Consider the following 13,203-nt stretch of genomic DNA (forward strand, 5'->3'; position numbering starts at 1 on the left):
AGGAAGGGATGGCACCACCGGGAGGAGAGCCATTACAGAGCCCTCATCATGCAATCACAGAAACATTAAGGTTGGAAAAGACCCCTCAGATCCCCAAGTCCAACCCCGAACCAGCACCACGGCTGCCCACGTCCCTCAGTGCCACATCCCCACAGTTCTGTAACACCTCCAGGGACGGTGACCCCACCACTCCCCGGGCAGCCTGTGTCAGCATCCCGCTGCTCTTTCTGAAAAGAACTATTTTCTCACTATCCAACTTGGATTTCCCCTGAAGCAACTTGAGGCCATTACCAAGCATCCCGTTGCACTTAGGGTTTTTCCACCCACCTGCCTGTTGGGCGTTTGCGACCTGCCCTCGCTGGGGGACCGGGACTCGCGCCGCCGCTCTGGGGACTCATCATGTGCCTGAGGACTCCTCTCCTCTGAGTTGCAGCGGGAGATGTCAGGGGACAGCAAATGCTTGCGCTCTTTGGATCGGCCCCGCTCCCTGCCGCCTGAGCGGTGCCCCTCGGACCTGTGGCCTGCAGCAAAACCCATCGGTCCCTGCTGCACGTCCCCACGGTGGGGGGGACAAGGAGGGACAGCGCTTCGGAGACGGGAAGGGGTTCTCATTCACCTGAGTCGGCGTTGAGGCGCCGGGCAGAGAGCTGGAGCGAGGAGTGGTAGCTGCGCCGGCGGGACTTGTAGGTGTTGTCGCTGCTGCGCTCCATGGAGAACTCATCCAACCAGGAGGTGTTGGTGCGCTTGTCTCTGATGGTGGAAAACGACCGCCGCATCGAGCTGGTGTCCGTCACCACCTGCAACGAGCCGGCCAGACGGTGATGGGGATGCTCCATCCAGAGCCCTGCTACTGCTGCCGCCACGAGCTCCTTTAGCACCGTGAGGAGGTTTAGGGGTGGCCAATCTGAGCACAGCCCCCTAAACCACCTCACCGTGAACCAGGGGCGGAAAGGAAGTGGGTCTGGCTGAAGCACGCTGCTTGCAAAGTGCCCGAGTGTGGCTCTGTGGGAGCCAGAGGAAGGTTGGCTGTATCCTGCCCACGGCACAGTGATAGCGTGAGTACAGGGGCATTGCAGGAGAAATCATGATGAGAGAACAGGGAGTGCCCCATCCTTTCAGTGCCCCTCACTCAGTGGTTATTTTCACAGCATTTTCAGACCCCTCTCCTGCCCTCTTTTACCCTGGTGTCCCCTTCCCCTGCCCTCAGCCCCTCTCTCCCTGCTCACACTTTATCACTCCTCAGTCATTGTATCATTCCTCTTCCTCGCTTCTCCTTTCTACCTTCTACCTTCCTTCCAGCTTGTGGTCTCATATGCTCTGTGGTGTGCTCATATGCTCCTCTCCTTGATAGGATCACAGAGTGGTTGGGTTGGAAGGGACCCCAAAGTCCCCCCTCTTCACTGTGGGCTAGATGCCCACCAGCTCAGGCTGCCCAGGGCCCCATCCGTGGCCTCGGACACCTCCAGGGATGGGGCACCCACAGTTCTGGGCAGCAGTACCAGTGCCTCACTGTGAGCGAAGTTGACATCTCACCCTTACCTAAATCTCCCCTCTTCTAGTCCAAAGCCATTCCCCCTTGTCCTACCACTATCAGATCATGTAAAAAGTCAGTCCTCTCCTGCTTAAAAGCTCCCTTCAAGTACTAGAAGGCCACAGTGAGGTCTCCCTGGAGCCTTATCATCTCCAGGCTGAACAAGCTCACCTCCCTCAGCTTTTCTCCACAGAAAAGGTGCTCCAGCCCTCAGTGTTTCCCTCCACTTTATTTTAGTAGCTCTTTGCCACTCCAGCCACGGGTCCTCCTCCCCATCTCCTCTCTTCCCTTATTCCCAACCATTTCCCAAATGGTTCGGTTCCATGAGGCAAAGCTTCCTTTCCCCTTCATGTTCCCCACAGCACACCGCAGCGGTGCCAGGCTGCACCAGAACCCCTGTGAGGAACCAGACCCTGAGACTTCACAGGGAAGGACTGTGAAATCGAACCTCAGAAAACCTTCTGTGTCTCAGTCGAGGCTGAATACGAGACAGAACAACAAAGAAACCAGGCAGACAAACGAGGTGAAATGTGGCCTCGGTTCACCCAGACAGACCGTCCAGGGACACATGCGGACAAGCACGTGCGATGGGACAAGGGGATACAAGAAGGTGTTTCATCCTCTGGGACATCACTTTGCATCCGAGCAGGGACTCCTCACATCTCAGCCAGTCTCAGGGCTGGAGGAAAGGAGGATGTCCCATGGCATCGGGTCCCTGCGGTGTCCCAGCATGGTCCTGCTCCGAAAGCGAGTGAGCAGTTCCCCTGGCTGCTCTGCACAGGGGACAGCAGCTCTCCTCCCTGGGGATGACCCCACTGGTGGGGAAATGCCCCCAACTCCAGGCTTTGGGGAGCCCTGGGGCACAGAAAGTTTTATCACCAGTGTTACCTGGCAGGCTTTGCTTGGACCCGGCACCCGTGGGGGCTTTGCTTGGTTTTACCTGGGGATCCACAGTGAGACGAGGCATGGAGGAGGCCCTCCCAGAGACAGCGTGGTCCTGAGTGTCCACGGGAAGGTAGCTGCCACGGTTAGAGGGCTGCACTCTTTGAAACTCCCTAACCTCTGGCTCCTGGAAACAAACACACAGCCACGCTCTTGGGATGGGGTCAAGGCACAGTTGGGCACTGCTCCTGGGGGGGGGGGGGGATGGGCAGCCTGGGGTGGGTTTTAGGTGGGCTAAAGGGGAAGTCTGGGACAGATCACAGCCGTGTAGCCACTCAAGTCGACCTCCATTTCGCAGACCAGATGAGCTCGGGTGTGGGACTTGAGACTCACCCAATGTCCAGTCCACCTCACACTTCTTTCCTTCAGTGCTGGCAGTGCAAACCTTGCCTGGGTCAGTCCAGCCACCCGAGTCTGGGCTCCTTCCCAATCCCCAATTTAGGGGAAAGGGGCACAGGACCCATGTCAGACTGAAGGGGATTTGGCACAAGGGACAGGGGCCGCACATGTGCGTGGTACACAGCTCACAGAGTGTGACAGAGCACGGGGACACAGACCGGGCTGGAGATGCACGGTGGTACCCAACAGTGGCCGCACACACACAGACACAGAGAAATATTCGTATAGATGCACACACACACACACACACACACGGACACTGCTGCTGGCACATGTGCGAGGCTGGAGGGCTGCACCCCATGGTGATGGTTTGGGGTCAGGGACACCAGCACTGACAACAGAAAGGACACGAATCTGAAAACATCAGATACCATCGCTGAGCATGGGGTAACCCACTGAAAATGAGAGCTCGGGGGGGGAAAGAGCAGCCTGCAAAAAGAAGGATGTTTTACTGCAGGGCATCAGACCATGCTCGCAGCCCTGTCTGCAAGAGCTGAGGGGCCAGATCCCAACACAACGATGGTCCCACACCTCCCCACGCCCACCAGCATCCTCCTGGAAGCACAGGCAGTGCCCAGCAGGCAGCACGTGGCTTTACCAGAGACTGGTGCTCCTGGAACTGCCCGTGGGCTGGATCCATGCAGGCCAGCTGGAAGATCTCCTGTGGTGAGAGTGGGCTCAGCGAGGGGAACCCGCTCCGGCTGCTCCTGCAATGATGGTGTGGCTTCAGGGTGGGCATGACTCAGGTGTTGCTATCACTGTGTGCAATACAATCCCCAATACAATCACCGCGCTCCTCGGAGAGCTGAAGCAGTGCCCGTTCCCTCTTCCAGAAAGAGAGAAGCTGCAGGAAAACCTCACCCCTTGTCGAGGCAATACTCACAGCCCCGTGAGGGTGTCCTGCTGGAGGTAAGGCAGAGCCTTCGCGTTCGAGATGATTTCCTGTGGCAAAGAGGATGGCTCCATGCGCTGGAACATGGGCGCGTTTTTCTGCGGGGAAGAAAGGAAGAAGCTGAGCCTGCATGAAAGAGCCAGCCCAGCTCTTCACTGAGAAAGCATGGAGGAGAGGGTGTGCTTGTGTTCACTGTCAGAGGTTGAGGATGCATGAACATGCTCCTGTAGCCAACAAAACCCAACATGCACCAAGGGATGGGCAGGACCTGTTTGGAAGCCAGCATCACACAAGCCAAGAGCCCCTTGGACATCCTCAATTGGTTCCCCAGCCAGCTGGGGGCTGCACAAGTGTCAGGCCAGGATGTGATCTAAAGCCTGCTGTCCCTGTGAGGGTGCTCCAAAAACACCCCACCCTGAGCACCACGTGCCCTCTCTGAGCCTCACCTGCTCCTCCAGCTGCTGCCTCTGCTTCTTCGCCTTGCTCTGCTTGTAGTAATCCATGATCATCATGGCTGCATATATTTTGCCAACAGTCAGGTCAGAGGCTGAGGGCATGAGAGGAGAAGGAAGAAGGGATGCTTTTGTGTCAATAGAAATAGCAGATCTGAAGGCACCAGCACTGATCTCAGGAAAAGCCGTGCTGTGGGATGCCTTGGTCACCCACAAACTTCTCACCACTGGGGCAGCGAAGGAGCTGCACATTCAGGTATGCGGGAGGAGGTGAAATGGATGGAGATGGCTCAGCAGCACCATAATAAACCAAAATGCACATCCTCATCACATCAACAGATTAACGGTGCCAGAGAGGAATGAGGTTGGACCAGGTGACCTCCAGAGGTCTTTTCCAACCTCAGCTGTTCCGTGATTCTGTGAAGTGATGTTCAGAGATGACCACCACTGTGAGCTGGGTGTTTTCCCAAAGGGATCCCATGAGCAAGGCTTGTAGCAGCACAAACCCTCTTCCCACCTCTTCCCTATCTGGGGTGGGTCTGACCGGTCCCCCTCTCCCAATAGGAAGTTGCTGCTGCAAGCGCAATGAGAATTTGGCAGTACTCATAGCCCATGCAGAGACTCACTTTTTGGCATGGGTACCAGTAGGTCAAGCATCTTCTGGGACAGGTGAGGCCAAATGGTCAGGATCTCCTTTTGAAGCTCAGCGTCTAACTGCTGCCAGTCTGCACCACCTTGAACAGCAAGGAAGAAGCAGCCCATGCACATCAAGACCTCATCTAAAGACACCTCTTCACCATCCTGAAGTGAGGCTCACTCACAGGGAAGATCAGCACCCAGCTCTCGGGGCTGGGAGAGCCACGTTCCTTCAGGCAGCCTACTCTTGCAGGGAAACTTCCCCACCATCCCCTCCATATGTGCCACCATCTCCCATCCCCTGCCCTCCCACTCAAAGCTGCCATCTTCGAGCTCGCCTTGGGTCCGTCTCTGCCGCTTCAATCCTACTCCAGCCCACACACACCTGCTGCTGCTGCCCCACTTTCTTTTTGCTGGGGAGTGGATCATGTGCTGGTGGAAGAGCAGCTCTGCTTGGCTGAAGTCCTTAAAGCAGAGCAGAGCTTTCTGGCCAGCAGTGTAGGGATTTGCTGAGCTGCAGAAGAGCCAGGCACAAAGTAAGCCATTAACACACGCCAAACAGAGGCTCGAGTGCCTCTGGGCAAGGGAATGTGGCCAGCTTCAAACCTCTGCTTTATCCAGAAAGGGCTCAAACCTGATGTTTCATGATGCAGGCAGCGCTGGGCTCCTGCTGATCTCGCCTGGGTTGGGCTTTCTGAACTCTTCCCAGGGGACAATTTGAAAGTGGCATGTTTCCGCAGAAAGCTTTTGATCTGATGAATCAGAGTGTTTCCAGCAACAACAACAACAACAGAAAAAAAACTGTTTTTCAGCTCTGAACATGTTGTGCTCACCGCGAGATAGATTTCTGCTCCTCAGTTGTAGGAGCCAGGCACACGTGATGTGTCTCCCTCCTTGCTTTGCCTTTCCACTGGAGGAGGAAGGGGAGTTCTCCCTCTTCTCTTTTGCACAGTGGTCAGCAAGCTGGTTTTTTGCTCTCAGATCAGCTTCTAGTGGAAAACTGGCCACCCTCTTCTCTAAATAAATGCAATTTTGCTCCTTACGAGCGACTGAAATTTGCTTGCTTGGGTCGACCACTTCCATGCACACACCCCAGACTCAACCCCAGTTTGGCCACGATGCCAACAGGACTGCTCCAAAACCTTCGTGCTCTGCTCTGCTCCGTCCCCCACCCCAGTGCCATTACCTTTGGCAATTTTGATGTCCAGGGCGGTGCGTATCAGCGCCATCAGGGTGGAGGTGAAATGGACCGTCATGTCCTCGGCTACGGGCATGTTCATCAGCACCAGTCTCTGCGCAAGAGAGAGAAGAAAACAGCGGACGGAAAACAATATCGAAAAACACATCGACCAGGCTGGAGGAAAAGAAATTAAATGTTAAATAAAAAGGAAAAAAAAAATTAAAATAAAATACAAATTAAAAAAAAAAAAGAAAGAAACAAATAAATAAATAAATAAATAAGCAACAAAGAGTGTCAAAACAGCACAGCCAAAAAAGAAGGGCAAGGATCACCCCACCACCCCCCGGCTCCTTCCACCCCAGGACACCGGCTCACTGCCTTCCAGGGCTCCTCCTGCGCCCCAGGAACGGTCCCTGGGCCCCCTCCCCAAAACAGAGCCTGACTCTAGGCCAACTCCCAGCACTTTGTCAATGCCTGACCCATCAGGGGAATGGCAGGTGCTGGGGAAGGGGAGAGGGGGCTCAAGTCTCCGTTCCTGGGTGGTTTGGCTTTCCAGCTCTCAACCCTTCCCACCTGGGGCAGGGGAGAGGAGGGTCCCTAACCTTCAGGGACTTTGGATCGGCTCAGTTCCTCTAGCATGCTACATCCTGGCGCCCCTTTTTGCGTCTTTCAGAGATGAAGTTTGCCAGCACATGCACAGGGTCTGAATTATCCAGGGGTGGGGAAGGGTAGGAGGGGAAGAAAAAAAGTGCAGAAGGAAAGAGAGGAGGGCAACCAAGGCAGGTTAGACACGCCATGCTCCTTCCCCACCCTGGGCAGGCGGGGTGCAAACCAAAGTGACCAGATCCACTTTCCAGAGAGTATATTTTGCTTTGTGAATGCCTGGGCTCATCCCTTCCCTGTCCAGTCCCTTCCCCCCAGCTTCTCATGTCTTCTCCCTGCTTTCAATCCTGTGGTGGGCGTATGCATGTGGGAGCACACACACAAGTGCTGCAGTGTGCTTGCAAGCATACAAACCCCCCACTTACTGCTAGCACCTCTGCCAGTGCTGCTGAAAGGGCAGCAGCCAGCTGCCAAATGAAGCCCCAGCTCACTCCAGCCTGGGCAGCACATTGCTACAGGTCTCATTCTAGCTGTTCCCATCCCACATCCTTCAGGGCTCCCTGGGCATCCTGTTAAGCTCAGAGCTGCTTATTGGAGGCACGTGGGTATCCTCATAGTGTGAGATGTCCCTGGGATGTCTCGAGCCAATGCGCTGCAGAGCTGATCCTGCAGGATGCATCCTTGCTGCCTACCTGCTTCCCATCCCTGTGGGGTTTAGCTGGCTGGGACAAGGGTGGCTGCAAGCCCAGGGGTCAAACTCCTGGGCTAGAGGTCCTAGAGACGTGCCACCCTCCTGAGAGTGCTAAGGATTCACTCCTCACCCTGTCTCCAAGTGTCCCACCTCCACACTGCTCCTACCGCTGCCCCTCTCCCTGCTCTTCCTCAGTGGTCTTCCACCCCAGAGCTCTCTGAGTTTGCAAGTGACAAGGGCAGCGTCACCCACATGGGCAGCAGGGACCTGCCAGCATGGCCAGCACCCTTCTGGGCACACCATGGGTTGGAAGCCTCCAGCAAACCCAAGCTCCCCCAGCCCCACCGCCCACCGGCTCCTGCTCGGCCCTAAACCCCCATAGAAGGAAGGGTTGATCTACCTTATAGGCCACTTTGGAAGGACATCTCTTGCCGAGGCCTAGCGGTGGTGACATAAGAGTCAGCATTTCATACATCTCAGTGTAATGGATTCGGCCACTGCTCATGGAGGGGGAAGGGGAGGGAGGGAGATGCAGAGAGAGAGGAGGCATTCCCAGAGAGCAGAAAAAACGTACAAACAAAATAGTACAGGAAACAGGAGAGAAAAAACAAACGGACAAACAGGAAAAGAACAGGAAACCCGTTAATCAAGGCAAATCATACATGAGAGACTGTCCTGATGTGGATTTATAGCACTGCTCACACAGACCCAGGAATGCTGGCAGTAAGCGACTCACCCCGCTCTGCTGCTGGCCTCAAATACCCACCTCGCCAGCAGCCTGGGAGTCCTCCTCCTGCCTCACCCCCGTCCCTACGGCCCTCCAGCAGCCCCCGCCTCGTCCCACAGGGTTCCAGGGCTGTGTGCGAGTGGTATAAATCAGATACACGGCACTCGAGCCATGGGTTATCGGAGGTCGGGTGGTTTGCACCACGGCGACTCAATGCTCTCAGTGGCCTGCGGCGTGTTCTTCCCTCCCGGGGGCCTGGGGGTTGCTTTGTGTGGCCACCTAACCCATAGCCGGAAGGCTGTGTATCCCCATCTCATAAGGTCTATGCAATTGGGAGGCAGCGTCTTGCATAGAAGGCAGTGGGCCAGGGTCACTTGTCAAAGGAAGATGCCCAGTCGCTTCCGTCTGGCTCTGCGGATGGACCGCTTTCCCACCATGCACCAGTGCAAAAGGCATGCTGAATCGGCTGAAAAAATAAAATCAGGAGGAAAAAAGTTGTGCATGCCATGCTCCCGCCCTGGCTCTCTCCCGCATGCGGCTGCAAGTTCCACCAGGTTGGAGTTTAAAGAGTCTCAGCAGAGGCAGCTGTTTGGGCCTTCCAACATTGGGGTTCATTTGGGCTTCCCACAGGGGGGCAGCTAGGACGGGCCCCACCTCTCGCTTCTCCTCTTTACCAGGACCAGCCTAGGCTCACTGTCACCAGAAACGCCCTGTGCCAGGCCCTGCACACCCAGGAGGATGTCTATGTACATTTCCAGGGGATGTTAGGCTTGGCCACCTCTTCTTCCCCTCATGCCAAGCTGTTGGCCTGCACCACTGGGGGGTGGCTGATGGAGAAGGGCAATAGTAGCATCGGTCATCACGGCAAGGACAGGAGGAGGATGGAGAGAAACCCAGCTCAGACAGGCGGCTGGGGTGAGAGGGATGCCACTGGAACGCTGGCTGTCTCCCAGCTCCAGTGCTGAGAGGAAAGAGAGGAGGTATCTCCTCTTCTCAAGGGCATCAGCTGCTTTGGAAGCAGCCCCTGGCCAAAGAGGTCCCTGCTAGGTTATGTTTCTGACCACCTGCAGTAGGGTGCCAGTGGGACAAGCTGTTCCTCTGTGGAACGGACACATCTAAAAGGCCTGGAGAGAGGATGATAATAATGCAGGGATGGGACGGGCAAGAGAAAGTACTCAGATCCATGAGTCCATAAGCAGCACCGTAGCAGAGCTGGCTGACTGACTTGAGGCATCTGAAGGTGAGATGCTGGCTTCAGAACTAACACGCTCAAAAACTGTGCAACAAGGGAGCGTGACAGCGAACTTGAACCTGTCCTTCCTGGCAGACTGAATTTCAGCACTCACTACCTTTTGTACTGAGATTCTTTGAACTGTGGAGGAATGGATTCCCATGAAGGCAAGAGTTTGCATCAAAAGCCAGCAGACACTGCATCTGCTCAGAGCAGAGACCTTAAATCATTTTGCTCAGCACAGCTGTGCCCAGAAGCAACATCCCCATGGAGCCAAGCACAGGAAGGCATGCAAAATGCTATCCATCTGGACAGGATGGCTCCCAGAGCTGGTCCCAGCACGGGCACAGCCTCCTCCAGTTGTCAAATTGCCAGGTGACCAAGGGCTGCAGGCTTGCTCTCCTCCATCTCTTTGGAAACGATGGCTCTTGCTGCCTTCAGGAAGGTGAACCTGTGCACTGTGATGCGTAGGGCAGACTCCCCGAACTGTAAGATGTGTAAGTAGTGGAGATCTGGACCACAGTAGCAAAACACAATGATTGCACGAGTTTTCTTTCTTCACCAGTTGTCTTCTTGGAATTCTCCCAGACCAGGAGGAATACCTGGAAATCTCCTGTGTCCTTGAAATGCAACACACTCAGGGAGGAGATGATGATGTGCAATGAAGAGAAGGCTAGAAGGATGTCTGCTCGCCATCTCCACTTCTTTGTGCATCTCACAGAGCCAGCAGAAAGCCCAGACAGCTGCAGATCTCCCTCCTGCCAGGGATCATCACAGGTACCCCTGCAATCACCAGGTGCTCTGGCTTAGGAGAACAGAATTTCCCAGCAAAACCCCAAAGCCAACTGAGAAAGGCCAGAATTTCCTCCTGGAGGGCTCTTCTGCCTGCAGGACCCGAGCATTTTGCCAGGAATGCAACAGAGAAGAGTGGAAAGACTGCGTGGACTGCCTCCTTGAAGGGATGAGCTGTCTGAGATTCTTGCAAGAAAACCCCCAACCACCTCTTCACAAATGAGCTGACTGAGTGGCCGAGGCTTGCCTGGCTTCCTCTGCTTCACTCCTGGTCTTGGCCTTCCTGCGAGACTCCGGATGTGTTGCATCATCCCTATGGGCAGCTGCAAAGGGCGACAGAGCCACTTCAGGGATGGTGGCTGGAGGAGACACTTACAGCAGAGGGGATGCTCAGAAACCTCTTCCCTTGCAGGATTAAAGACTGAGAAGCACACCTCAGATGCTGCGAGGGGTGAAAGGGGGAAGACAGAGCACTGCATCCCCTTGTGCCACGGACACAGGCACAGACACGGGTGTCGTGGCACTTTAGAGAAGGCAGCGGTGTGGGGATTTGCTCACGTTGCCATTCTAAGAATCAATCTAAAAGAAGGTGCAGAGGTGCACAAGGAGGTCAGAGCGCTGTCTTGGGCTCACAGCTGAGAAGTCGCCTCAAGCAGAGGGATGGCTGAGCTCCAGGATCCAGGAAAAAAAGCACGAGGGGCTGCTGACCCTGCGGGCACCACAGGATGGGGTGGCCACCACAGAGCCAGCCTGGCTCCAGGAGATCCCTGGTGCCACCTCCTTCTGGCAGCTGTGGCAAACTGAGAGCAAGATGAGTGAGAGCACAGTTCTGCAGAGAGATCACTGTACATCCTCAGATCATGCTTACAGCACAGTGTGCCAGGTGCAGCACCACGTCCCCAGGTGTCCTACAGGGAGCGGGGTCACCCTGGCCTCTCCATCCTCCCTCTCCAAAGCAACCAAGCCCCTAACACCCTTCTGCCTTCACCCATCCCTCCATCCCAGGAGTGAACCACACCTTCACCAACAGGGGAGAGAAAAAGCCCTGCTCCCATAGATGCCTCCTGGAGGAGCCAAGCGGGGACAGGGGCACATGTCCACCGAGCCGAGGCTCTGAGCTGATGGGGCAGGCACAATTTGTCAAAACCCACCCCGGGAGGCTCTGGGCCCCCCCGGAGGGGACAGCTGCTGGCTCTGGGAGGCCTCGGACCTCTTTAAACTCAAAAGGAAAGCAACGTGAGGGTTCCCTCGGGAGGCGCGGTGGCGGCGGAGCGGGGGGGAAGGAGGGGTGGATGGTGCGTCCCGTGGCCAGGTTGTGGCGGAGGACTGGGAGGCAAACCTTGCACGCCACCCTGTAGGGGCAGTTCTCTCCTAGGCCCAGAGGAGGCGAGATCACCCGTACTAATTTGTACATATCCTTATACGAGATCCTGCCGCTGCAAAGGAAGCACAGGTGGGTTAATAGGACACTGAGAGGGTGGAGAGCTCAACCAGGGGGCTAGGACCGGCTGTGGGGCAAGACCCCCAGGGGTGCATGGCTCTTCTCCTTCTGCCTCTGTCAGACCCAGAGAGGGGGAGCTGTGAACCCCAGCTGCTGTCCTCTCCATCGTGAGTCAGCTTGCACCTCCTCACCCTGACCCTGCTGACCCTGGGGAAACATGGCATCACTCCCCTGGCTATCTACAGCTGGTGGGAGAGGGCTGGGGTTTTAGAGAGGGGAGACGCTGGTTGGGTTCTAGCAACCACGAGCCCTTCCCGTGGAGCTGAGTCTCCCACACCAGAACCCTCTGATCCTTCCAGAGAGGTTGGCAGCTGAGTCAACTGTATCTCCCGTATCTGGGGAACCTGAGTCAGGGAAAGATAATGTGACCAGCTGGTGGGTCTGGCACTAGCACCTAGGTCTCAGGTGGTCCACTCTTGTGCTCCGACCACCAGACCATGCTCTGCCAAGGGTACACATTATTAGAAGCAAGCCCTCCCATACACGCACCCCTTCTCTCCCAGACCCAGATCCAGCAGTAGCAGTGGCAGGATACAGCCCATATCCCTCCATCACCTCTGAAATAAAGAAGCAGTCGAGGTGGGGAGCTGGCAGGACCGAGCGCAGGGATGCTGAGCTCCTGACCCTGCACCAGCTCAGAGCCCTTTGGGAAGCAGGACAGCAGGGTGGATGTGCTGAGGTGCAGCGTGCTGCAGCCTCCTGGGCATCCTTGGACAAGCTTGGAGGGAAACCGTACAGGGAGGCAAAGAGCAGCATCACCACCCTACCCTGTGCCTTTGCCTCAGGTTTCTCCTTCATCTTCTTCTGTCCCCTCTCCATCACTGACCAGAGCTAAGCCTACCATGTGGGCAAAACCAGTCCCTGAGCCTCCCTGGTACACGAATTGTACAGTCTCCCCTGAGACCCTTCCTGAAATGTTCCCAGTGTCAAGGTGCAGAGCTGTGCCCCACACAGTGGGGACCCGGTGGGATGTACTCACCTGTTCTTCACCCCACAGTGAGGGCCAGGGCTGCCCCAGTGGCCCCAGCACCACCATCTCCTGCTCACAGCCCCTACCCACCATGTACATGTGATGATGAAGAGCACGCTTTGCTCAGAAATCAGAGAGGGGCTTTTGCAGTGACTGCCCTTGGGACCCAGACACCAACATGGGGGTGAAAGAGTGGCTGGTGTGAAGAAATCCTTCCCCATATCCACAGGTGAGGAAGCCCACAGCAAACAGAGGGTGTTTCATCTCATATCTCCTCTGGACATCTACTCTCCCATGTTCACCCTCCCCTAGGCACAGCTGCCCGCTAACAAGCCAACCCACTTGCCCATGCAAACAGCATTGGGCACTGGTGGGAGGCCACGTGGGAGGAACCTGGCCAGTGCTGAAATGAACTGGGCTGGAGACAAACAGTGTGGGAAACCGTGTCAGGAGATTATGTTAGGCTTAAAAAATCTCCTGGCTTCACAAGAGGAAGATTAGCAGAGGAGGTGATGCTTCAATAAGGAACACATGCACTGGCCAAGGGTCCTGAGTTAAGAGCACCCTGGCACAGCAGTGGGACGTGGCTCCAAAGTGGATGTCCCTTGGTTGGGGGAGGAAGGGGCCATGTGAGACACCTTCAAGGTGTCCTCCAC

General features: G+C 55.9%; 1 protein-coding gene across 1 annotated transcript in view; it reads right to left on the bottom strand.

The window, feature by feature from the left end:
• The window catches only part of CACNA1E (calcium voltage-gated channel subunit alpha1 E), a 70,365-nt gene that overhangs the window by 756 nt on the left and 56,406 nt on the right, over positions 1–13,203 (bottom strand). The window contains exons 39-47 of the mRNA XM_065744796.1: positions 7,727–7,823; positions 6,039–6,144; positions 4,843–4,950; positions 4,211–4,311; positions 3,756–3,862; positions 3,471–3,579; positions 2,472–2,600; positions 617–797; positions 328–521 (exon numbers count right to left, since the gene is read on the bottom strand). Coding sequence (XP_065600868.1) covers positions 328–521; positions 617–797; positions 2,472–2,600; positions 3,471–3,579; positions 3,756–3,862; positions 4,211–4,311; positions 4,843–4,950; positions 6,039–6,144; positions 7,727–7,823 — 1,132 coding nt within the window. The remainder of the gene's footprint in view (positions 1–327; positions 522–616; positions 798–2,471; positions 2,601–3,470; positions 3,580–3,755; positions 3,863–4,210; positions 4,312–4,842; positions 4,951–6,038; positions 6,145–7,726; positions 7,824–13,203) is intronic.

Source organism: Cyrtonyx montezumae, unplaced genomic scaffold (assembly GCF_038088225.1).
Source record: "Cyrtonyx montezumae isolate F1298 unplaced genomic scaffold, pur_monq_1.0 scaffold_1, whole genome shotgun sequence".
NCBI lineage: Eukaryota > Metazoa > Chordata > Aves > Galliformes > Odontophoridae > Cyrtonyx > Cyrtonyx montezumae.